A 26,314-nucleotide genomic window follows, 5' to 3' on the forward strand; every position below is an offset into this window, starting at 1 on the left:
AGGCAACCTGACATGAAACCAGTCAGACCCCTTCCTGTAGCCCTCCGAAGGCAACCTGACAGGAAACCAGTCAGACCCCTTCCTGTAGCGCTCTGAAGGGTTGCAGGGTTTAAGACTGTCAAACACAAGGACAGAGGAAGTTTCACAAATATGGTTCCTTTCTGGCAGTTGTGGACAGAAGCTTGTATGATCTCCATAACTGTATAGATGCTGTTCTACCCTGAGTGTGTGTGAGTGTGTTTGTGCATGCGTGTGATAGAGAGCGTGTATGTGTGTGTGAGTGTGTTTGTGCGTGTGATAGAGAGCGTGTGTGTGAGTGTGTTTGTGCGTGTGATAGAGAGCGTGTATGTGTGTGTGAGTGTGTTTGTGCGTGCGTGTGATAGAGAGTGTGTGTGAGTGTGTTTGTGCGTGCGTGTGATAGAGAGCGTGTGTGTGTGTGAGTGTGTTTGTGCGTGCGTGTGATAGAGAGCGTGTGTGTGTGTGAGTGTTTGTGCGTGCGTGTGATAGAGAGCGTGTATGTGTGTGTGAGTGTGTTTGTGCGTGTGATAGAGAGTGTGTATGTGTGTGTGAGTGTGTTTGTGCGTGTGATAGAGAGCGTGTATGTGTGTGTGAGTGTGTTTGTGCGTGTGATAGAGAGCGTGTATGTGTGTGTGAGTGTGTTTGTGCGTGTGATAGAGAGCGTGTATGTGTGTGTGAGTGTGTTTGTGCGTGTGATAGAGAGCGTGTGTGTGAGTGTGTTTGTGCGTGTGATAGAGAGCGTGTATGTGTGTGTGAGTGTGTTTGTGCGTGCGTGTGATAGAAAGCGTGTATGTGTGTGTGTGTGTGTGTGTTTGTGCGTGTGATAGAGAGCGTGTATGTGTGTGTGTGTGTGTGTGTGTTTGTGCGTGTGATAGAGAGCGTGTATGTGTGTATGAGTGTGTTTGTGCGTGTGATAGAGAGCGTGTATGTGTGTGTGAGTGTGTTTGTGCGTGCGTGTGATAGAGAGCGTGTGTGTGTGTTTGTGCGTGTGATAGAGCGTGTGTGTGTGTGTGTTTGTGCGTGTGATAGAGAGCGTGTATGTGTGTGTGTTTGTGCGTGTGATAGAGAGCGTGTATGTGTGTGTGTTTGTGCGTGTGATAGAGAGCGTGTATGTGTGTGTGTTTGTGCGTGTGATAGAGAGCGTGTGTGTGTGCGTGTGATAGAGAGCGTGTGTGTGTGTTTGTGCGTGTGATAGAGAGCGTGTATGTGTGTGTGTTTGTGCGTGTGATAGAGAGCGTGTGTGTGTGTTTGTGCGTGTGATAGAGAGCGTGTGTGTGTGTTTGTGCGTGTGATAGAGAGCGTGTATGTGTGTGTGTTTGTGCGTGTGATAGAGAGCGTGTATGTGTGTGTGTTTGTGCGTGTGATAGAGAGCGTGTGTGTGTGTGTTTGTGCGTGTGATAGAGAGCGTGTGTGTGTGTGTGTTCGTGCGTGTGATAGAGAGCGTGTGTGTGTGTTTGTGCGTGTGATAGAGAGCGTGTTTGTGTGTTTGTGCGTGTGATAGAGAGCGTGTATGTGTGTGTGTTTGTGCATGTGATAGAGAGTGTGTGTGTGTGTGTGTTTGTGCGTGTGATAGAGAGCGTGTATGTGTGTGTGCGTGTGATAGAGAGCGTGTGTGTGTGTGTGTTTGTGCGTGTGATAGAGAGCGTGTATGTGTGTGTGCGTGTGATAGAGAGCGTGTGTGTGTGTGTTTGTGCGTGTGATAGAGAGCGTGTATGTGTGTGTGCGTGTGATAGAGAGCGTGTGTGTGTGTGTTTGTGCGTGTGATAGAGAGCGTGTATGTGTGTGTGTTTGTGCGTGTGATAGAGCGTGTACAGTTAGGTCCATAAATATTTGGACATTGACACAATTTTCATCATTTTGGCTCTGTATACCACCACAATGGATTTGAAATGAAACAATCAAGATGTGCTTTAAGTGCAGACTTTCAGCTTTAATTTCAGGGTATTTACATCCAAATCAGGTGAACGGTGTAGGAATTACAATACATTTTATATGTGGCCCCCCCCTTTTTAAGGGACCAAAAGTAATTGGACAATTGGCTGCTCAGCTGTTCCATGGCCAGGTGTATGTTATTCCCTCATGGGAGTTTGTTATTTCATTGACAAGGAGCAGATAAAAGGTCTAGAGTTCATTTCAAGTATGGTATTTGTGTTTGGAATCTGTTGCTGTCAACTCTCAATATGAAGTCCAAAGAGCTGTCACCATCAGTGAAGCAAGCCATCGTTAGGCTGAAAAATCAAAACAAACCTATCAGAGAGATAGCAAAAACATTAGGTGTGGCCAAATCAACTGTTTGGTACATTCTTAAAAAGAAAGAACGCACTGGTGAGCTCAGCAACACCAAAAGACCCGGAAGACCACGGAAAACAACTGTGGTGGATGACAGAAGAATTCTTTCCCTGGTGAAGAAAAACCCCTTCACAACAGTTGGCCAGATCAAGAACACTCTCCAGGAGGTAGGCGTATCTGTGTCAAAGTCAAAAATTAAGAGAAGACTTCACCAGAGTAAATACAGAGGGTTCACCACAAGATGTAAACCATTGGTGAGTCTCAAAAACAGGAAGACCAGATTAGAGTTTGCCAAAAAACATCTAAAAGACCCTGTACAGTTCTGGAACAACATCCTATGGACAGATGAGACCAAGATCAACTTGTACCAGAATGATGGGAAGAGAAGAGTATGGAGAAGGGAAGGAACTGCTCATGATCCAAAGCATACCACCTCATCAGTGAAGCATGGTGGAGGTAGTGTTATGGCGTGGGCATGTATGGCTGCCAATGGAACTGGTTCCCTTGTATTTATCGATGATGTGACTGCTGACAAAAGCAGTAGGATGAATTCTGAAGTGTTTCTGGCAATATTATCTGCTCAGATTCAGCCAAATGCTTCAGAACTCATAGGACGGCGCTTCACAGTGCAGATGGACAATGACCCGAAGCATACTGCAAAAGCAGCCAAAGAGTTTTTTAAGGCAAAGAAGTGGAATGTTCTGCAATGGCCAAGTCAATCACCTGACCTAAATCCAATTGAGCATGCATTTCACTTGCTAAAGACAAAACTGAAGGGAAAATGCCCCAAGAACAAGCAGGAACTGAAGACAGTTGCAGTGGAGGCCTGGCAGAGCATCAACAGGGACGAAACCCAGCGTCTGGTGATGTCTATGGGTTCCAGACTTCAGGCTGTCATTGACTGCAAAGGATTTGCAACCAAGTATTAAAAGTGACAATTAGATTTATGATTATGTTAGTTTGTCCAATTATTTTTGGTCCCTTAAAAAGGGGGGGGGGCCACATATAAAATGTGTTGTAATTCCTACACCGTTCACCTGATTTGGATGTAAATACCCTGAAATTAAAGCTGAAAGTCTGCACTTAAAGCATATCTTGATTGTTTCATTTCAAATCCATTGTGGTGGTATACAGAGCCAAAATGATGAAAATTGTGTCAATGTCCAAATATTTATGGACCTAACTGTATGTGTGTGTGTTTGTGCGTGTGATAGAGAGCGTGTATGTGTGTGTGATAGAGCGTGTATGTGTGTGTGTTTGTGCGTGTGATAGAGAGCGTGAATGTGTGTGTGTGTGTGAGGGGGGAAGTGTCCACAGGTTCTGTTCTCATCTGATAACATGTTCTCTTCTGATAACATTGACACCACAGAGAATAAATCAACATGATTAATATTTCCGCCTGGAAGTACTAACAGTACATCTACATAACTGTAAACTAGTACTAACAGTATACTGTAAACTATACTAGTACTAACATTACAACTACATATACTGTATACTCCAACGGCACATACTCACTAACTGCATTTGTACGTTTAGGGTGAAATCCTTAAACAGGCCCCTCCTCCCCCTCCTCACCTCAGTAGTCGAGGACAGCTGGTCCTCGCGGTGATCGCGCCCACGTTTTGTATTAACATGCGCATGTTTGTGGTCCGCACAGGCCAGGCTGCTGCCGGAGATTTGACTCAGAGCGGTAATAAATAAACATACTGGCCGGGCCTGTGGAGCCGCTCCGCGCCCAGACCGCTCATGCATATTTAAGTGGCTCTCCGTGCAGTCTGGCGGCGCTGGGGAGAAGCATTTAAAATCTGGCAGGCTCACACACTCATTCTGGGGTTGTTACTGCCAGCTAGGCAGACACAATCCTTGACTGTTCAAAAAGCATTAAATCGTCATGCTCCAGTTAGAACGGGAACCAAAACAAACATTCAGTTGAAAAGGTGAGTATAGAGATGCTGTATGCGCATTCTTGCTACACAGCGCCCCCCTCTGGTCTGCCCGACAGCTACACGGCCAGCAAAAGTAAGTTTGTAATTGACGCTTTAAAACATTTTTTTATCCCGACATACATGTAGTGCATATAGTCAAGTTTGTCAATAAAAACACAGTACAAAAACACAATCTTGTGATAAAGTAAAACTTTTAATTTGGTATATAGTTTTATTTTTAGATTACAGATTGTTAGTTAAAATACAGGTTTGGAATGCAGAAGCATAGACACATCTACAGTGTGAACATAGTGTCATGAATTCAGATTGTACAGTACCGTTGTAGATTTGTATAATATTTATATATTTTTTGACTGTATATAAAATAAAACTATTATTTACTATTATTGCAAACGACACATTTGCAAATGATCAACAAATAATTTAGCTATAAATAAAACAGCAAAAAGCAAGACAAGACGTAGGACGAGAGGGAGACAAAGAGGACATTGAACAGTATAGGGTTAGGGCTAGCCCTGTCCTGGTGGGATGTACTGGTGGGACAGGGTTAGGGCTAACCCTGTCCTGGTGGGATGTACTGGTGGGACAGGGCTAACCCTGTCCTGGTGGGGGCTAACCCTGTCCCACCAGTACGTCCCACCAGGACAGCCACAACACAGTCCTGCGTCTTGTCTGTAGAATCAACACATCCAAGAATCACCTGGTCATTAGTCACCAGGCTCACCCATACTATGCCATACCAGGCCAGACTGGGCCATACCAGGCCAGACCGGGCCAGACCGGGCCATACCAGGCCAGACCGGGCCAGACCGGGCCATACCAGGCCAGACCGGGCCTGACTGGGCCATACCAGGCCAGACCGGGCCAGACCGGGCCATACCAGGCCAGACCGGGCCATACCGGGCCAGACTGGGCTTTAGGCTAAATGCTCCCTCTGGATGTCTCCAGGTAGTTGTTTTTTGAAAATGTTTTTCACAAAACACTAATTTATTGCTCTTAACATAAATGAATGTAGACCTGAAGGATGTGAGAACTGGTGTTTTAGAGAACAGCTGATGATAGAGAGAGGGAGGAGAGGAGGGTTAGGGTAAGAAGAGGAGGAGGATGAGAGGAGGATGATAGGAAAGGAGGAGGATGATAGGAGAGGAGAGGAAGAGGAGGGGTGGCTGGTGCAGACAGACATGGTTAGTGAACATGCTGATGCTTCCAGGACCAGGCTGGTCTGGCTACACAGCAGGTGGTGACGGGCAGCAGGATATGCTGCTTGACCCACCGTGTCTTCAGGACAGGAACAGGAAGTTACAACCACTCAGTGTTCAACACACCCTGATCCTAGCTCAGCTGGACAGCAACACCTCCGTGGGTCTGAAACTACAATCTCGTTGGTCAAATCATGCGGCATATCCTCACATAGTTGACAGGTCCTACATGAACACGTCCTATACATACAGAGATTTAACAATCCTGTTGATGTGGTGACTGGACACATCACCAAGTTAGGCTGAGCAGTCTCCAGAACACTATCAAGTTTCACTCATAATTACTACCCAGGGAGGACTGAAGACAGGGTGGTGACTGAAACATGAAGCGGAGAAAGAGACAGATCAACTCATGTGACACACACTCAGGAACACTCATGTGACACACACTCAGGAACACTCATGTGACACACACTCAGGAACACATGTGACACACACTCAGGAACACATGTGACACACACTCAGGAACACTCATGTGACACACACTCAGGAACACTCATGTGACACACACTCAGGAACTGATGTAGAGCACATGAACATTAAGCCGTTATTTTTGATCCCATGGGAAGCATTCAAACTCAAATAAAAGCACATGAACCTAAATAAAGCATTTGAATAATAATAAAAAAGCATTTGACCCAAAATAAAGCATTAGAACCAAGATAATTTTGGAACTAAAATAAAGCAAATGAACCGATGTAAAGCACATTAACCAAAATAAAGCATTTGACATAAAGTGAAGCATAAAGTGTATCAGGCCGGCAGGGAGGCCGGCAGGGCCAACATCATTTTGTGGCTGTTGTGTGAAGACACTTCTGATGAGCCAAGACGGACGCCAGAGAAACAATTGAGAACTGCTAAATCATCACAAGCGAACACAAACACAAACATTCATGTTTGGTTGAACCGTGGTTCTTGAGTGTGCAAGGTTAAACCAGTTAAAATGTAAACCTCTTCTTTCAGGTGACTGAACAGAAATGGTTCAACTGTTTGACGTAGTCATGGATGACATCACAATGTTCGCTCTCCTCCATTGGTCATTTACATTCAAACCAAAGAGCCACAGGAGTGAACACTAAGGAGGTGCTGACATGTCCAGAGGAACAGGCTGTGAAAGGTGCTTAGCATCCAGAGCAGAAGGTGGCTATGGCTCCGCTTTAAACCATGACATACAATCAAATGAATGTCCTTAAATCACACACAGTAGAGGGGCTGATGACAGGAAGTGACATCACTCAAGCCTGGTTTGACCTGTCTGCTTCTATGTCCTCCCCCTCCACCTCCCCCCACCCTCCCATGTCCCACTCACACCTGGTTCTCCATCTCTCCTCCATCTCTCCTCCATCTCTCCCCCATCTCTCCCCCATCTCTCCCCCATCTCTCCCCCATCTCTCCTCCATCTCTCCTCCATCTCTCCTCATCTCTCCCCCATCTCTCCTCTATCTCGCCTCCATCTCTCCTCCATCTCTCCTCCATCTCTCCCCACCTCCTCCCCTCCGTATTCGGACTCCCAGGCCTGAGTGCCTGTGCTTCCCTGAAGGCATTGAAATCAAAACAAACCTCATGAACACCTAAAAAGTCACAGGTAACAGGTGGTCAACAATCACCCTCGTCACCAACATCACAACATAATACCACTCTAGTTCTACGGCTGTGTATAAAGACTAGCGTACTGTACAGCAGACACCAACACACACACTGTACAGGTCACAGATGCAGTATCTCTACGTTCCTATGGTAGAATGAAGACATGTTGTGAGTCAAGCTCAGCGTGTTGTCTGGGTCTGTGGGATGCTGCTTCAGAACAGCAGCAGCAGGGGACGTCTGTTTTAAAGGGGCTACGCTCCACGTGGCGATTCACATCTCATAATGCTGCATAGGAGATTTCACTGTGTCGTGCCTGCTGTACTTCACCTGTGTTATAGAGTCTCTGCTGTGTCATGCCTGTGTCACCTGCTGTGTCATAGCATCAGCTGTGTAATTAGTGGTCTAGGGTCTAGGTCTGGGCTGGCCCCCTTGCCCCCCCCCCCCGAGGAGACGGACACCAGCGCTGGGCCTCACAGTAATAGACATACAGTATGTAACATGACAACAAAAATGAAACATATTTGGAGTGACTATAGTGATTGGCTTCCAGGGTGGATTGACTCAGAGCGTGGTAGATCGCGGAGCGTCGCAGAGTTCTGTCCTGGATCTGAGGAAGGCTCCAGAGCTCCCTGGAACACAGCAGCTGGAGAAACTGCTTCCAGGTCAAAGGTTATCTTCTAGTTTGTGCCTGCTTGACCCTGAGGTCAGTGTCAGAGGGAGAAACACCCAGGTCCAAACAGGAAGTGGAGCTCTGCTCACTTCCTGGACGAGCCTAGCTACGCAGACAGGTCAGAGACACAGAGGGACACAGTTTACCCCTGAAGTGAAAATATGTTAATAAAAGAAATATGAAAAATACGTTCCTCTTTGTGATAAAATGCACCAAAGTGACAGGGATGACCTTAGGCGTGACGCAACTTAAGGCAACATTCTCTTTCAGAAGCCACAGTTTATAAGATTGCATTTCCAATGACTCCAAGCGTGAGAAACCGCTTCTGTTTCCTGTCCATGAATTAGTCCTCTCCTTAACGTTCATCTGAGAGTGACATCATAGCATATAGCTATATAAATATATACAACTATAAATAACTACATAACTATGTGTGTCTGCTCCATAAGTAAGTGATCAGGGGGCAGGTTGCTGAGTGTGGATGTGACACATTAAGAGCAGAACACACCCAGTGACGTCCTGGATGCATGGCTCTATCTCCCGTCTCTGCCTGAGCTAAGCCCTTCCCATGTCACCTTGTGGGCGGGGCTTGGACAGGAAAGGCGGGGCTTGGACAGGAAGGGGCAAGGTTAGGGCAGAAAGCTAGGGGCTATGGCAGAAAGGGAAGGGCTAGGACATGAAGGGGCGGGGCCGTGACAGGAAGGGAGGGACTAGGAAGTGTGGGCCAGGGCAGGGATTGGCAGGGCTAGGAGAGGAAGGGGCGGGGCTAGGAGAGGAAGGGGCGTGGCTAGGATAGGAAGGAGCGGGGCTAGGGGAGGAAGGGCTCATCTTCGTCCTCGTCTCCGGTGGGTCCTGGGTCGCTCAGACACCGGACCATCCGCTGGGGATCCTTCCCTCCCTCTGACGCCTCCCCCCCCTCCCCCTGCTTCCCACCTCCTGGAACCGGGGGCTTCATGGCGCCTCCCCTGCTCTCCCCCGGCCCCCCCTGGCCCCCCCGCCTGTGGAACTCGTCCAGCATGTTGATGGAGTCGGGGGACTGGGGAGAAGCCAGGTCCACCTGGATGGTGGGCACACTGTCGGACGGGTTCAAACTGTAGGCCTGCGGGTCTGGGGGAGACAGAGTCAGGAGGGGGGAGACAGAGTCAGGAGGGGGGATGACTCTGGAGGGCCACACGCAGGGCAGGGACGCAGTAACCTCACAAACAGAACTCACAAACACTCAATAGAGAACAAGTGGACAGGACACGTTAGAGGGCTTGACATTAACTTTTTGAAGTACGTTAACGTTTCACTTGTCCATTCAAAAAAGACACTTGTCCGGGTAAAGATTTATCATTTTATAAAAATTTAAAAAATGGTGTTGATGTTAGCTAGCTAGCATCGACAGCTGTGTACCTAGCAAGTATCAGCAGCATTTGTATCAGTTAAATGTACGTAGTTAAATGTCAGCTAGCTATTTTTCAACAGTAAAGATACACCTTTTACTCTTGTTAAATCAGCCTCAGCCGGGTAGAAAGGGAAATTGTAGAAAAAATTTAAAGTTAACACCAATTTGGCAAAATTCATTGTTATGTCTACAAAATTATTTTAGATATAGTATAAGTTTAGTTAGCTTGCAAATACTGAGGATAGCCTACCGAAGTTGAGTTAGACAATGTCGTTTAACGATGCTAGCTAACGTTAGTTTGCTAGCTGTATATAACATTTCACTGGGTCTTGCAGCGCTGCTTGATTTACTGAAATTATTATGAAATGGTATGTTCTACTAGCCATTTGCCTACTTTAGCAATTGAAAGTATTTCCAAGCCCTGACAGTGTAACTGATACGATGCAGTAAATAATTCCTCTTTCAAGTAATAAGCCCCCGTTCAAGTGTTGAGCATTAAATTTGCTGCACGGTCTGTAAAGATCTTCGGACGAAGCCACTTTGTGTTTTACTAATGCAGAAATTGGTCAAATAAAATCTGTAAAATAGACGTGATGAGTGGCACATAACGTGATGTAACATGGCATTTTATTTTGTTTGAGTTTTAACCTGTCCAGTGGGGCAAGTACATTTCTCTTCCACTTTCCCTACAAAAAAATCCACTTGTCCTGGACAAGCGGACAAGCCTTAATGTCAAGCCCTGCGTTATGGTCACAGTCACATGACACAGTCACATGACACAGTCACTTGACACAGTCACATGACACAGTCACTTGACACCTCAGGCAGCATGAGAGCCCCCCTCTACAGCTCTGCCCGATGTTAGCATGCAACAAGGAGGGCTTCATGCATGGGGACGCCCCCCCCCCTCCCCCACGACATCCCCCTCACCCAGTACCCCCCCTCTGGCTAAACTCACATACCTGAGCTGTCTTTAGCCCCCCTGTGAATGTGGCCAGCTTTCATATGACTGCCTACAATAGAAACAGCACCACACCAGCTATCAGGTCAGCTCACACATGCAGATGCTCCTGGAGTGACAGATGGGGAGGGGAGGGCTGTGTGTGGGGTAGAGAAAGGGGGAGGGCTGTGTGTGGGGTAGAGAGAGGGCTGTGTGTGGGGTAGAGAGAGGGCTGTGTGTGGGGTAGAGAGAGGGCTGTGTGTGGGGCAGAGAGAGGGCTGTGTGTGGGGTAGAGAGAGGGCTGTGTGTGGGGTAGAGAGAGCGCTGTGTGTGGGGTAGAGAGAGGGCTGTGTGTGGGGTAGCGAGAGGGCTGTGTGTGGGGTAGAGAGAGGGGGAGGGCTGTGTGTGGGGCAGAGAGAGGGCTGTGTGTGGGGTAGAGAGAGGGCTGTGTGTGGGGTAGAGAGAGGGGGAGGGCTGTGTGTGGGGTAGAGAGAGGGCTGTGTGTGGGGTAGAGAGAGGGCTGTGTGTGGGGTAGAGAGAGGGGGAGGGCTGTGTGTGGGGCAGAGAGAGGGCTGTGTGTGGGGTAGAGAGAGGGCTGTGTGTGGGGTAGAGAGAGGGCTGTGTGTGGGGTAGAGAGAGGGGGAGGGCTGTGTGTGGGGCAGAGAGAGGGCTGTGTGTGGGGCAGAGAGAGGGCTGTGTGTGGGGTAGAGAGAGGGCTGTGTGTGGGGTAGAGAGAGGGCTGTGTGTGGGGCAGAGAGAGGGCTGTGTGTGGGGTAGAGAGAGGGCTGTGTGTGGGGTAGAGAGAGGGCTGTGTGTGGGGCAGAGAGAGGGCTGTGTGTGGGGCAGAGAGAGGGCTGTGTGTGGGGTAGAGAGAGGGCTGTGTGTGGGGTAGAGAGAGGGCTGTGTGTGGGGTAGAGAGAGGGGGAGGGCTGTGTGTGGGGTAGAGAGAGGGCTGTGTGTGGGGTAGAGAGAGGGGGAGGGCTGGGGGGTGTTGAGGGGGGCATGGAGGACAGCCAGCCGGACGTCTCACCTGAGGCCAGGCGTGCTCTGCACATGGCGGGGTAGTCAGGTGGGGCTGCTGGCACGGTGAGGTAGTTACTCATCTCTGACATCTGGGGGAACAACACTTACATCAACTTATTCAGCACACGCAGCTCCCAGGAGGCACACACGTGCAGCAGCAAATCAAGGATCTCAGCTCTACAGTCAGAACCTGAAACTGGATTATTGAGTTTTCCTACCAAAATACTTTAATTCAGACATCGCTATGAAACCAGCTTGATCTGAATATTGAACTTAAGTTTCTCAGGTTTGGCTTTCATGTACAAGGCTTCTCTGATAATCAGATTGATCAGATCGGTCACCTTGCACCCTATTGCCCCGCAAGGAAACTTAGATCTCAAGATGCCGGCTATCTGGTGTTTCCCAAAATTAAGAAAAAAACAGCTGGAGGTAGGGCGTTCTCATATAGAGCACCTCTTCTCTGGAACAAATGACCTGTCTCAATTAAGGAGGCTGATACTGTTTCGAAATTTAAAATTAGGTTAAAAACGTTCTTGTTTAAGTCAATTCTACGATTGTTAAAGGTAAGTATGTGTGTATTTACTGCTTATATGTTCACATTGCCCCATCTGGATGTTACATCTAGATGTTACAAATAAAGTAAATCTGTTACTGTATATTGTTACTGTTATAGTTTCCGTTGCTGTATATTGTTACTGTTATTGTTTCTGTTACTAGTTGGAGGCAACGGGGGACGGGTTGTTTTCATCCTTATTCTATAAGTATAACTTATTTTAGAGTTCTCTTCCCCTGGAACAGATTTCATGTTCCAACCGAGGGGGGCTGTCGCTGTCTTGGTGTGTGGGGCTGCATCAAATACCCCTTTTTGCTCTGTTAAATTGCTGCCCTAGTCCACACTTGTCTGGTCTATTATGACTGTAACTGTTAGCTGCTCCTGGCATTCTCTAATCCCTGCTCTCCTCTCTCTGACCCCCCCCACACACATCCCTTGTGGTGTGGGGGGTTTGAGCTGTCAGCACCTGCCTGGTCGTCGGTCGGCCAACGCTGGACCTGGTCGCGAGTCTCCCGGTCCTGTCCTACATCTATAAAGTTGAACAATGGATTTTGGTGTTTCAAAACCCATTGACACTGTATGACTATGTTTAGCCTGTGTTCTGCTCCTCTCTCCCACCAACCGTCTCTGGAGGAGGGGATCCCTCTCTGAATTGCTCCTCCCAAGGTTTCTTCCATTTTTTCTCCTGTTGAGAGTTTTTTGGGGAGTTTTTCCTTGTCTTCCTTGAGGGTTTAGGTTGGTTGAGGGGCAGTTCTATGGGCGTATGTGAAGCCCTCTGTGACATGCTTGCGTGTAAAAAGGGCTATACAAATACAATTGATTTGATTTGATCAAAACATCAGCTCATTAATTTGACATATTTACAGAGTGATCAAATAGAAGTTGCAATCCTAATTGTGTGTGTGTGGTCTTGTTTAACTGCAATTGTGGGGACCACATGCCCTCACAAGTGTAGTAGTAAAACATGAAAAACCTTGTGGGGCATTTTAGCTGGGCCTCATACAGCGACTTCACAAGGTTTTTGAGGAGATTTTAGTGTCAGAGTTACAATAAGGGAAACCCTGGGAGTGGCTGGTCAGTCCTCACTGGGATAGAAACACAAACCTGCGCGTGGTGACATGACATCTGTTGTTGTGTGTAAGATGTATGTGTTTGAGAGGGGTTTATTCTGAGAGGATTCTGTGTCTATTGATAAGAGATGTCCTGAGACCAAGAGCTGCAGCTTCCAGGAGGTCAGGGTTTGAGTCACGCAGCTTAGAAGAGCTGACTGATGAACAGAGACTGTCTGAGCAGTTGCTTGTGAAACAGCTGACTGAGTGAATTCAGAGAGGAGACAGGAGATCGAGATAGGAAGAGACATGTCAGGGTTCATGGATTAATAACGTGATTTTAGCTGCTGAGGGGATCCGTGAGAACCTATTGTTTTAAACAATAGGGGTGACTTTATCCTGTAAAGTCAGGATGGAGCCAAACTATTGATTAGTTGATCATAGGAAGGACTTTGTGACAGACTGATTGACAGATGTTAGAACTATCCTGTATAAAAGGCGGTGTTTGGGTTCTAGGATCCCTCTGTCCTGAGGCACGTCCACCAGTGAGCTGCCTCTTGATAGACGGATCATACAGATCTTTGTTACCATTTGGTGTTCAATGGGTGTGCTCAGGCCTTCGGCGAGCACAACCATTGTTCTCTCACATATATATTATCAGGGCTGCCAACTATTCCAAAAACCTTGGAGTGAGATTTGGTATTTGGTGGGGCCAACCCAGCCCGGGTGCCAGCCGCCCACAAAACATGTTGGTCGGCAAGTTGGGTCTGGGGTTGCTCGGTTGGGGAAAATTGATTGGTCGATTGGTCCGAACAAGAGCTGTTCGGACCAAATTTATTTGAAGAAATAGGTACTTATTTAGCACTAGCGTTGCTACCTGCATATACTTACAGCTGGCAGCGGTACAAAAATACAGGAGCACACCCCACAATATCTGGGGAAATTGTACCTTCTCTAGTTAATAATTGATTTCCCAAAGCATCCTGACTATTTTATCATGCAGTTGCTGCAAAAATTCCACCACAGTGGAGTGTGTGTGTGTGAGTGTAGAACGTGTGTGTGTGTGTGTGTGTGAGCTCACCCTCTTCTCCAGCTCGATCATCTTCTGCTTCTTGAGCAGGAAGTCTCCCCAGCCGTCCTCGTAGGGGTCCACCAGGGTGTGTCTGTTGTAGGAGCGCAGCTAGGAAACAAGTGCACCCTCAGCTCACTCACACCACAAACTGAAAATTGCACAGGCACTCAAGAGAGTGCCTGTGCAACTGCTTAAATTTGCACTCCACATTTTGTACTTTGTAACAATAGCTGTTCATCTAAATTGTTTATGTTTTTTTTTAATAGGGCCAAAAGAAAATCATTTTTTTTAATTATTTAAATGCAAATGCAAACGTATCGAGATATATTTCGAATATATTTTGACAATATCGAGATATCTTTTTTACATGTAGCCTTACATGTATTACACCTCATAGGTGTGTGTGTGTGTATAGGTGTGTGCGTGTGTATAGGTGTTTGTGTATAGGTGTGTATGTGTATAGGTGTGTGTGTGTGTATAGGTGTGTGTGTGTATAGGTGTGTGTGTGTATAGGTGTGTGTGTGTATAGGTGTGTGTGTGTGTATAGGTGTGTGTGTGTATAGGTGTGTGTGTGTATAGGTGTGTGTGTGTATAGGTGTGTGTGTGTGTATAGGTGTGTGTGTGTGTATGTGTGTGTTCTCACCCTCTGTCTGGTCTTCTGCAAGTTGCTCCTGAGGATCTTCCTGATCTCTTCCTCGCGGCCCCTCGACAGCTGAGGCAGCGCCCGCTCCGCAGGGGGCTTCTTAGGGTGGATGTTCCTGCAGGTGGGGGGGGGGTTAGAACCTGCAACCTGATCTGACCCCACCCACCCCCGAGGATAGAGAGAGGAGGAGGAGGAGTATAGAGAGAGGAGGGGGAGGAGGAGGCTAGAGAAAGGAGGAGGATAGAGTGAGGAGGCAAGAGAGAAGAGGAGGCTAGAGAGAGGAGGAGGGGGAGGAGGCTAGAGAGGAGGAGGAGGCTAGAGAGGAGGAGGGGGAGGAGGCTAGAGAGGAGGAGGAGGAGGAGGCTAGAGAGGAGGAGGGGGAGGAGGCTAGAGAGAGGAGGAAGGGGGAGGAGGCTAGAGAGAGGAGGAGGGGGAGGAGGCTAGAGAGAGGAGGAGGGGGAGGAGGCTAGAGAGAGGAGGAGGGGGAGGAGGCTAGAGAGAGGAGGAGGGGGAGGAGGCTAGAGAGAGGAGGAGGGGGAGGAGGCTAGAGAGAGGAGGAAGGGGGGGAGGCTAGAGAGGAGGAGGCTAGAGAGAGGAGGAGGGGGAGGAGGCTAGAGAGAGGAGGAGGCTAGAGAGAGGAGGAGGCTAGAGAGAGGAGGAGGGGGGGAGGCTAGAGAGGAGGAGGCTAGAGAGAGGAGGAGGGGGAGGAGGCTAGAGAGAGGAGGAAGGGGGGGGAGTATAGAAAGAGGAAGAAGAGGAGGAGGCTAGAGAGAGGAGGAGACTCACTGCATGCAGACAGCGGCAGGCACGGTGGCTGGCAGCTTGACTCCCCCCCCGCTCTCCACCAGCTCGATGGCCTGCTTCATCTCCATCTTGTGGTAGAAGGCAATGAGCTGAGGCTCCCTGGAGCGCTCGCCCGCGATCAGACACTTCTTCACATACTTCTTATTGAAGCGGTTCAGCCTGCAGGGAGACAGGGAGGGAAGAGGGGGAGGAGGGTGAGAGGGAGGGCGAGAGAATAGAAACACAAAGATAGATAAAACAAGAGAGCACAGGGGAGACAGGGGAGAGACAGGGGACACAGGGGAGAGACAGGAGAGAGACAGGAGAGAGACAGGGGAGAGACAGGAGAGAGACAGGAGACACAGGGGAGAGACAGGAGAGAGACAGGAGAGAGACAGGGGAGAGACAGGGGAGAGACAGGAGAGAGACAGGAGACACAGGGGAGAGACAGGGGAGAGACAGTGCAGGAGAAAGATGCTGTAAGATATAACTCCTGTTACAGTGTGTAAAAGACAGAAGTTGTTTATTGAGGGAAGAAGTTGAGCTGTCAAATGTACAGGTGCTCCTGCCTACTTGATAAAGAGAGTGTGTGTCTTACTTGTCCTTCCAGTGGTGGTGTCCGTAGTGGCCACAGATGTCCTCTATCCCTGTCAGCAGGTGGTCCAGGAACTAGAGACAGAGACAAGCATGTCACATGACCAGGACAGAGCAGGTCACATGACCAGGACAGAGCAGGTCACATGACCAAGACAGAACAGGTCACATGACCAGGACAGAGCAAGTCACATGACCTGGGGCCTCATGTATAAACGTTGCGTACGCACAAAAAGCTTGCGTACGCCGGTTTTCACGCACACGGTGTGATGTATAAAGATTTACTTGACGTGAGAATGTGCGGGCCGTCACGGAAACTTTTGAGCAGACGTGAGAATGTGCGGACCGTCCGCAAAGTCTTGTCTGGCTCTGTAACGTGGCGAATTCTAACTGAAGTGCCGAAACTCACCAAACATTACAAAATAAAGTTTCCACTACTACGTTTATGACGTTGACTATTCAAAAAACATAAAAATAAAAGTTTGATCATTAATGTGGATAATCACATCAAAATGCCAAAACCCAAAACGGGAAATGCTATATAGCCTTCTGTTTAATCCGCCACCACTTAATAACTTCTGTTAAACTTGAGGGTGTCAAACGAACGACAAAATCACTCAGGAAATGCATGTCACACTAACCCTATAGCTGCCATGCTGTTATGTGCCACCACTCATTTCTTCATTTAAAGTTTTACATCGGACCATTTCTTTTTAATTTCTGCCATGGTCCGGTTCACTGAATCCACATCATTTATGGCCCTATAATAATAATAGTGATTTTATTTGTAATGCACTTCACATTTAGCTAAATCTCAAATTGCTACAAGTTAAAAACAAGAAAGGGCGCAAATAGTGACAGTTTTCCACTCCGCCGACTTTCTTTTGTCCCTAATACCTGATGACAGGCCGACAAACAGGACACATTTTCTCGCCTCCACCTCTGTTGTCAGAACCTCGAGCTCACGGTCACCGTATTTCTTCGAATAAACGCTGCAGCGTTTATTAAATAACGTTCATTTTTGGTGCGGCGTTTATTCGAGGGCAGCGTTTATTCGAAGAAATACGGTAATTCAGACAAAGAAATGACCTCAGGAGCGCATTTATAGTCCATCTGCATATTCATTTATGGGAGGAGGCAAGGCGGGGTCAGTGGCTCGTTCACGGGCGGCCAATCTCAAGTTGATTGTGATTTATAAAGGAATGGTGCGCAGGACCTGGCGTACGACCGGTTTTATACATGTGAATATTTCTGTGCGTAGGTACTTTTCGAGTTTTGGCCGTACGCCATCTTCTGGTATGAAAGCTGCGCAATCCTTTATACATGAGGCCCCAGGACAGAGCAAGTCACATGACCAGGACAGGGCAGGTCACATGACCAGGACAGAGCAAGTCACATGACCAGCTCACTGAAACCCACCTCTAAACAGCCAGAGACAGATGGACAAAGAAAGACAGACACACAGACCCACCGCTAACCAGAGACAGACAGACAAAGAGAGACAGAGTTCATGGTGATCACCATGGTGATAACTGCTGCGGCAGTTCGCCACTGACATGTTTGATGCCAGGCATTGCTATGGAAACTGACCATTTAATAGCTGCACATATTTGATTTCTGTTTGTGAAGGTATTGTGTTTGGCTGCATGGGAGAAATGTTCCAGGTGAGGGGAGGGGGGAGGAGGAGGGAGGAGCCATTAGAGGTCTGTTCTTGTAGTCCGGTGAGCTGATGACTCACCCTCTAGAGAACCTCTAAAGACACTGTGTGTTTCTGTAGACTGTGCATGTAGTGTGTGTGTTTGTGAGTGTGTGTTTCTGTAGTCTGTGCATTTTTGTGTGTTGGTGTGTGTGTGTGTGTGTGTATAATTCTATCCCCGGTGTATTAATAGCACCAGAAGGCACTCAGAGCTGAACACTGGTAACTCAAGGATGCTTATGTGAACTAAAGGGATCACAGTGCCAAGAGGGGGTTACTGTACTGCAAACCTGGCAACCTGCAGGATGTCAGGGAGGCCTGAATGTAGAACCATTCATCACTTCACAAGAGAAAAGAACAGCTCAATTACTGGTGAAGCGGAATAGGGGAATACCATGGGCTTCTTATTAAACCACCAAAACAGACTTGTTATAGAGGTCATAGCTGCTCTACTTCTGCTTGACCACTAGGGGGAGGCAACAGGCCATTTAAAGGGGTCATTGACAGTTTTTTGGGGGTATTTCACACGGTTCCTTAAGGTCTCCGAATAGGGTATGTAACATTGGTTGGGCTGAAAATGGCCCGGGTGCTGTTCTATGAGCCCTGATGCATCCTGTGAAATAGCCCTGTGAAAAAACAAGAGGTTTTCTCCTTTTATGGTATGCTCATGAATATATAGATGAGCTGCGTGCTGATTGGTTGGTTTACAACGAGTGAATCTGCGAAGCAAAGACGCAACACGGCCAACAGCACTCACTGAAACAACGAAGGTGGAGACTTGAAATAAAAACATACAAATAAATCTATTGTGTCTAGACAACACTGTTTTCAACAGATTGACTAGATATCATTTGAAATTATAACTTTAGTTGTTTCCACTTCTGTTGTCGAAGCAAACGGGATCAAATTAGGTGGGTAACGTTGCTGAAAAATAGATATGGACAAACATCCATCTTGAATTGTAGATTTACATGACAACACGGGTTTTTTGAATGAAACACAGTCAGGAACATGAAATAACGTTAGCCCCATTGCCAATAAACTAAATGATCACACATTCTACCGATGCTAGATACAGGCAGGCTACGTTAGCATTGCTAATAACTGTTAGCAACAACATCATACTACAGCTTGCGGCTGTGATGAACATAAGGTCGGAACAGCACCTCTTTTCAGCAACAGCTTCATAGCAAATCCTGCTTTACTATGTCCCAGGTTTTCAAAACTGTCCTCGGTGAAATGGTTCGAGCAAATGTGTAATTGAGGGTCGAACTGCACAGGGATCTTCTCATAGACAAACATCACAGCCCGTCGAGTGTTTGGTTCCTTGGGAAGACAAGTGTCAGCATTCCCTGTACAGCCTGGAACACTGCATTTACCACCGTAGTCCAATTTCAAAATGCTAGAAAAACCTTCTTCTTTGTAATTCTGTGGAAGTACACAGAGCAGCGCACAGCAAATTTTGGGGCATGACAAAGGTACAGACCAGAGCCTATTTTTCAAAAACAACCGTTTTACAGCTACATTTTATAATTGTGAGATTTGCATAGGAAAGAGGTGTCAATGGACTTTGAGGTTCACTGTATGTCCATTTTACCCACTGAACTGTCGTTATTCAACTGTGACAAGGTAAATTCGGTTCTGCAATCAATGACCCCTTTAACAACATGAAATTAGGAATCTGTGTAGCTCTGAGTTGTCCAACCCTGGTCCTGGAGAGATACCCTCCTGTAGGGTTACACTCCAACCCTGCTCCTGGAGAGATACCCTCCTGTAGGGTTACACTCAACCCTGCTCCTGGAGAGATACCCTCCTGTAGGGTTACACTCAACCCTGCTCCTGGAGAGATACCCTCCTGTAGGGTTACATTCCAACCCTGCTCCTGGAGAGATACCCTCCTGTAGGGTTACACTCCAACCCTGCTCCTGGAGAGATACCCTCCTGTAGGGTTACACTCAAACCCTGCTCCTGGAGAGATACCCTCCTGTAGGGTTACACTCCAACCCTGCTCCTGGAGAGATACCCTCCTGTAGGGTTACACTCCAACCCTGCTCCTGGAGAGATACCCTCCTGTAGGGTTACACTCAACCCTGCTCCTGGAGAGATACCCTCCTGTAGGGTTACACTGCAGGAGGGGAGAGTGAGTGTGGGGGGTCAGGGGTGAAAGGTCACCTGGGTGTGTATCTCCTCGTTGATGGAGCGTTTGGTCTCCTGCTTCTTCTTCACAGCCAGTAGATCCACCAGCGGCCGGATGGTCATCCCCTGGAGACAGGAGGGGGTTAGGGGGTGTGTGTGAGTGTGTGTGTGTGTGTACTTCAAAGCAAAGTTGCTATGAAGCAAGGATAAAACGAGTCGTGACCACAAAAAAAATTCAGAACAAATCAAAGCAGGCCTTTGAAACTTGCACACTTACCAATTATGTTAACCTCTTTTCTAATTTGGAACATTCTATATATTCTTTGAGTGTGTGACCATGACTGGAGATAATTCCGACATTCACAGAGGGTTCTTTTTAAAACCCTGCCCTTCCCTGTTGTGTTTAGTGTATTTGCCTTTTGTGCACAACATAGCAGCTAACTATTCTAGCTGCATCATGCTAACCTAGCGGCACAGCTCTAACTATGCTAGCTCAACCTCATGCTAACCTACCAGCACAGCACTAACTATGCTAGCTCAACCTCATGCTAACCTACCAGCACAGCACTAACTATGCTAGCTCAACCTCATGCTAACCTACCAGCACAGCACTAACTCTGCTAGCTCAACCTCATGCTAACCTACCAGCACAGCACTAACTATGCTAGCTCAACCTCATGCTAACCTAGCGGCACAGCTCTAACTATGCTAGCTCAACTTCATGATTACCTAGCAGCACAGCGCTAACTATGTTAGCTCAACCTCATGCTAACCTACCAGCACAGCGCTAACTATGCTAGCTCAACCTCATGCTAACCTACCAGCACAGCACTAACTTTGCTAGCTCAACCTCATGCTAACCTACCAGCACAGCACTAACTATGCTAGCTCAACCTCATGCTAACCTAGCGGCACAGCTCTAACTATGCTAGCTCAACTTCATGCTTACCTAGCAGCACAGCGCTAACTATGTTAGCTCAACCTCATGCTAACCTACCAGCACAGCGCTAACTATGCTAGCTCAACCTCATGCTAACCTACCAGCACAGCACTAACTATGTTAGCTCAACCTCATGCTTACCTAGCAGCACAGCGAGAGGGAAGAGAAGAGAGCGAGACAGTAGACAGTGAGACAGGGGAGGGAGGGAGACAGTAGAGAGGAGAGAGAGGGGGAAGAGAGAGAGAGAGAGAGAGAGAGAGAGTGAAGGGAGGAGAGAGAGAGAGAGTGAGACAGGGAAGGGAGGGAGACAGTAGAGAGGCGAGAGAGGGGGAAGAGAGATAGGGGGAAGAGAGAGGGGGGGAGAGGAGAGAGAGGGGGGGAGAGAGGAGAGAGCGAGAGAGAGGCAGGAGAAAGACAAGAGGAGAGAGAGAGATGATAATCCCTCAGCCCTGCTGCCACCTGGAGGCCCCACCTGTACAAAGACGGTGAAGAAGATCTGGGTGATGATGGCGGTGAGGAACATGGTCCTCATGGGGAACAGGTCCTGGTCCAGCAGGTATCCCAGGGAGAAGGCGATGGCCCCTCGCAGGCCTCCGTATGCGATGATGAACTGGTCCTTGGTGGTGAGCTTCACAATGCGGAACTTGTTGATCACATAGGTGAGGCCCACCACACCTGGAGAACACAGGTGAGACAAGTGGCATTAGAATGTGTGTGTGTGTGCATATACAGCCGTGGCCAAAAGTATTGGGAGCAACATACATTTTGTGTTTGCAAAGCTTGCTGGGCCTTGGCATAAAATGACTGCTAACATAATTTCAGTAAGTCACATCATCAGCACAGGGGAAAGTGTGAACTAGTTCTAGCCAGGTGAAATCACTCTATCATTCTGATTGGATTTTAAGAGCAGATTGTCTGCTGTAAAAGAGGGGACTATTTGCATATATTTAAAAAATTTGCCCCCAAAAAAGCTTATGAAAATATGAAATGTTCCTTATTGTAATCCAGTATTCTATAGAAACGTGAATACATTTTCCTCAAATACTGTACCAGCAAACTTTGCAAAACATAATATTTGTCATTGCCAAATACTTATGGCCACGACTGTAGAGTGTGTGCGTGTGTGAGTGTGCATATAGAGTGTGTGTGTGTGTGTGCATATAGAGTGTGTGTGTGTGTGCATATAGAGTGTGTGTGTGTGTGTGTGTGCATATAGAGTGTGTGTGTGTGTGTGTGCATATGGAGTGTGTGTGTGCATATAGAGTGTGTGTGTGTGTGTGTGTTCGCTGATGACATGTTTGGGAAGTTCTTGACACATCTAGAGACATGCAACTTCCTCCACTGGTGAAACTGAACAATGCCCAACACACATATACTGTGTGTAAACACAACGCACATCCTGTGTGAAAACACAACGCACATACTGTGTGTAAACACAACCCAATGTTATTTAAACAACACACATACTGTGTTTAAACACAAGACACATGGAATCAAAGTAGAAGTTCCTTAGACAGTGTGTTTGTATTTGTGGTATAAAGTGTTGTGTAATGACACCCCCCCATAGAGAAGCTGAGCAGGGAGACAGGATGCCTTATTCTGTTCTGTACACACTGCAGGATATTCTGCTTATGAGTTTCCTAATTCAGTGCAGTAATTACATCACCTATAACCCCTGACCCCTGCTACCCTCTCTCTCTCTCTCTCTATCTCTCTCTCCTCTCAACCTATGACCCTCCCTGACCCCTGACCAGACCCACCTATGACCCGTGCCAGTAGACAGAGGATGACGGTGGCGGTGACGAAGGTCCAGTTCCAGGCGTGCGGGCCGGCCACCGTGGACACGCCCAGGAAGATGAAGATCAGGGTCTCGCTCACGCTGCTCCACATCTTCAGGAAGTACTTGATGGTGGTGTGGGACTTGTGGGATATGTTGGCCTCCACATAGGGCCGCATTGTGGCTCCACAGGCAATCAGTCTGGAGGGAGGGAGGGAGGGTGAGTAAACAGCTCCTTCAGGCACACAGGTGTGTTGGGTTCTCTGGCTGGTACAGCAGATGAGGGGAGCTAAAAAACTGCAGGCTTGTAGCCCGACCAGAACCAGAACCCAGAACTATGCTGCACTGGGAGGCCCTCCTGTCCCCTTCCTCGCCTCTCCTCCCATCCTCTCCTCTCCCTCCCCCCTCTCCCTCCCCTCCCCTCCTCTCCTCTCCTCTCCTCTCCCTCCCCTCCCCTCCTCTCCTCTCCTCTCCTGTCCCATCCCCTCCCCTCCTTTCCTCTCCCCTCCCCTCCCCTCCCCTCTCCTCTCCTCTCCCATCCCCTCCCCTCCTTTCCTCTCCTAAGGTCTGATTCATAACCCTGACAAACATCCTGACAGTTAATCTACCTTGGAAATGAGTTACCACTCTCCAGATCTTTAAAAGAGAGGGGAGAGAGGGTGACAGGAGAGAGGTGTGTGTGTGTGCGTACTCACGCCATGATGCCAGACAGGTGGAACACCTCAGCTGACAGGTAGGCCATGTAGCTGTACACGAAGACGAACAGCGGCTCGATGACGCGCGTGTGGGAGGTGAAGCGGGAAGTGAAGGCCGCCAGCAGCCCGTAGATGGCGCCCACCAGCACCCCGCCCAGCGCCACCACCAGGAAACAGATGACACCCAGGAAGACATCCATCATGGTGACCGTGCCTTCACCTGAGTACTCCTCAAACAGGTGGTACAGCACCTGGGAGGGGGGAATACATAGAGAGGGGGAAGGGATAAAGAGAGAGCAAACTAGCGATTTTTAGAAACGTTTCAATTAGGAAAATGGTTGCAAATATATATGTACAGGACTGTGTATAGCACAAAACAAGACTGTCAATTTTTTTAATCAATTAATTAAGCCGAAAATATTACATTTATCGGATTGTCTGGATGATCTGGCCGCCATTGTTGCCGGTCGCGCAGTATTCACATAGCCCTAGGTTTCAAGTAAGCTCCCGATCTTACTTGGTTTTAAGGGGTGTATACCCCTTCGTCTTAGCCCTACCCCTAGCTCAAAAAGGGTATTGGGACACCACTAGCTCTCACGTGAACGCGCAAAAGTAAGGGCTAGGGGTATGGGGGAGTATTGGGATTCAGCCTAAGTACTCATCAATGATGCAAACCTATTTTTTGAAAGAAAATGGCAACTATTGCTTAAACCTTTCAAAACTTTGTCGAAACTTTTTTCACACACAGTGACAGGACAGCAGAGAGGAGTTAGAGATTAGAAGGGATGGAGATATGGAGGAGAGATGAGAGGAGATGGAGAGATGGAGGAGAGATGAGAGGAGATGGAGGGATGGAGGAGAGATGAGAGGAGATGGAGAGATGGAGGAGAGATGAGAGAAGATGGAGAGATGAGAGGAGATGGGATGGAGAGATGGAGAGACAAGAGGAGAAGGGATGGAGAGATGGAGGAGAGATAAGAGGAGAAGGGATGGAGAGATGGAGGAGAAATGAGAGAAGGGATGGAGAGATAAAAGGACAAGGGATGGAGAGATGGAGGAGAGATGAGAGAAGGGATGGAGAGATGGAGGAGAGATAAGAGGAGATGGGATGAAAACAGTAGGATGAAGCAGCAGGTTTCAGAAGAAAAAAAAGAAGAAATGGAAACGGGAAGTCAGCCTGCATAAAGTAAATGTGGGAAGAACCCATCCATCCATCATCTTCCCCTTATCCGGGGGTCGGGTCGCGGGGGCAGCAACCTAAGCAGGGAGGCCCAGACTTCCCTCTCCCCGGCCACTTCCACCAGCTCTTCCTGGGGGACCCCGAGGCGTTCCCAGGCCAGCCGAGAGACATAGTCCCTCCAGCGTGTCCTGGGTCTTCCCCGGGGTCTCTTCCGAGTGGGACGTGCCCAGAACACCTCACCAGGGAGGCGTCAAGGAGGCATCCTTATCAGATGCCCGAGCCACCTCAACTGGCCCCTCTCGACGCGGAGGAGCAGCGGTTCTACTCTGAGCCCCTCCCGGATGACCGAGCTTCTCACCCTATCTCTAAGGGAGAGCCCGGACACCCTGCGGAGAAAACTCATTTCGGCCGCTTGTATTCGCGATCTCGTTCTTTCGGTCACTACCCACAGTTTGTGACCATAGGTGAGGGTAGGAACGTAGATCGACTGGTAAATAGAGAGCTTCGCCTTTCGACTCAGCTCCTTCTTCACCACGACGGACCGATGCAGAGCCCGCATCACTGCGGACGCCGCACCGATCCGCCTGTCGATCTCGCGCTCCATCCTTCCCTCACTCGTGAACAAGACCCCGAGATACTTGAACTCCTCCGCTTGGGACAAGATCTCCTCCCCGACCCGGAGATTGCACTACACCCTTTTCCGGTCGATAACCATGGCCTCAGATTTGGAGGTGCTGATTCCCATCCCAGCCGCTTCGCATTCGGTTGCGAACCGCTCCAGTGAGAGCTGAAGGTCACCGCCCGATGAAGCCAACATGACCACATCATCTGCCAAAAGCAGGGACCCGATCCTGAGGTTACCAAACCGGACCCCCTCAACGCCCTGGCTGCGCCTAGAAATTCTGTCCATATAAGTTATGAACAGAATCGGTGACAAAGGGCAGCCCTGGCGGAGTCCAACCCTCACCGGGAATAAGTTCGACTTACTACCGGCAATGCGGACCAAACTCTGGCACCGGTCGTACAGGGACCGGACAGCCCCGATCAGGGAATCCGGTACCCCGTACTCCCAGAGCACCCCCCACATGAGCCCCCGAGGGACACGGTCGAACGCCTTTTCCAAATCCACAAAACATGTGTAGAAGAACGATTACTCATAATATTTATATGTTTTGTTTTCATCACACGTTTTTTTCACTCCATATCATCATTATCATGAAGATTAAATCCAGCAGTGTTATTTGCGCTTGTACTGAGTGATAATTGTTCCACAAACACCTTGTAAGATCCAACTCAAATCGTAATCATATATCCTACCTATAGATAACTGCAGAACACAGTGTATAACCAAATATATTTCTTTAATAATGTGCATATATCATCATACGTCAAAAACTGGAAATACAGTTCGCTACACTCAACGTCCTCGTTATCAGTCCAAACTGCTGTGCTGCAACTCGCACAGTTTTTATTGGTGATCCACCGGCCACCAAATAATGTGGTTTTCGAGCCTCCACCTCGTCTACAAGTAACAGTGTCTGAGAAGATACTTTCTTGTGAGCACGAGAATGTTTTTTTTTTTTTTTTTTTTTCATGTCCCTTTAAGGGCTCTGTAGGAAGTTGACCGGTTAGCTGGATAAACCACTTCCTCTGCCATTGTGTGTCTGTGTGTGTGTATAGGGTTAGGCAAGGGGGCACACTGTCTAGCTGCAGCAGTGTGTCCGGGGGCAGGGCAGGGGGTAGGATCGGGGGGTGGTAATTGGAAATAGATTTGCTTCGTAGAGAACACACAGAAAGTAGGTCACCTGTCATGGCGGCTGGTCGGCACAGCAGGCGCCTAGCGGCCAATCACATAGCTGCTACTAACCCAGACGCCTAGCGGCCAATCACATAGCTGCTACTAACCCAGACGCCTAGCGGCCAATCACATAGCTACTACTAACCCAGACACCTAGCGGCCAATCACATAGCTGCTACTAACCCAGTTACAATCACATAGCTGCTACTAACCCAGTTACAATCACATAGCTGCTACTAACCCAGTTACAATCACATAGCTGCTACTAACCCAGTT

At 48.2% G+C, this 26,314-nt stretch overlaps 1 protein-coding gene across 1 annotated transcript in view; it reads right to left on the reverse strand.

Annotated features, from left to right (window-relative positions):
- Positions 1-4,433: 4,433 nt before the first annotated feature.
- slc9a1a (solute carrier family 9 member A1a) overlaps positions 4,434-26,314 on the reverse strand; it is a 38,551-nt gene continuing 16,670 nt past the window's right edge. Inside the window, exons 3-14 of the mRNA XM_062466432.1 lie at positions 23,061-23,311; positions 22,349-22,566; positions 21,061-21,263; positions 19,685-19,774; positions 15,821-15,891; positions 15,226-15,402; positions 14,440-14,554; positions 13,806-13,904; positions 11,130-11,211; positions 7,002-8,879; positions 6,012-6,860; positions 4,434-5,879 (exon numbers count right to left, since the gene is read on the reverse strand). Of these exons, the coding sequence (XP_062322416.1) occupies positions 8,581-8,879; positions 11,130-11,211; positions 13,806-13,904; positions 14,440-14,554; positions 15,226-15,402; positions 15,821-15,891; positions 19,685-19,774; positions 21,061-21,263; positions 22,349-22,566; positions 23,061-23,311 (1,605 nt within the window). The 3' untranslated portion in view covers positions 4,434-5,879; positions 6,012-6,860; positions 7,002-8,580. The remainder of the gene's footprint in view (positions 5,880-6,011; positions 6,861-7,001; positions 8,880-11,129; positions 11,212-13,805; positions 13,905-14,439; positions 14,555-15,225; positions 15,403-15,820; positions 15,892-19,684; positions 19,775-21,060; positions 21,264-22,348; positions 22,567-23,060; positions 23,312-26,314) is intronic.

Source organism: Osmerus eperlanus, chromosome 7, assembly GCF_963692335.1.
Source record: "Osmerus eperlanus chromosome 7, fOsmEpe2.1, whole genome shotgun sequence".
Taxonomy (NCBI): domain Eukaryota; kingdom Metazoa; phylum Chordata; class Actinopteri; order Osmeriformes; family Osmeridae; genus Osmerus; species Osmerus eperlanus.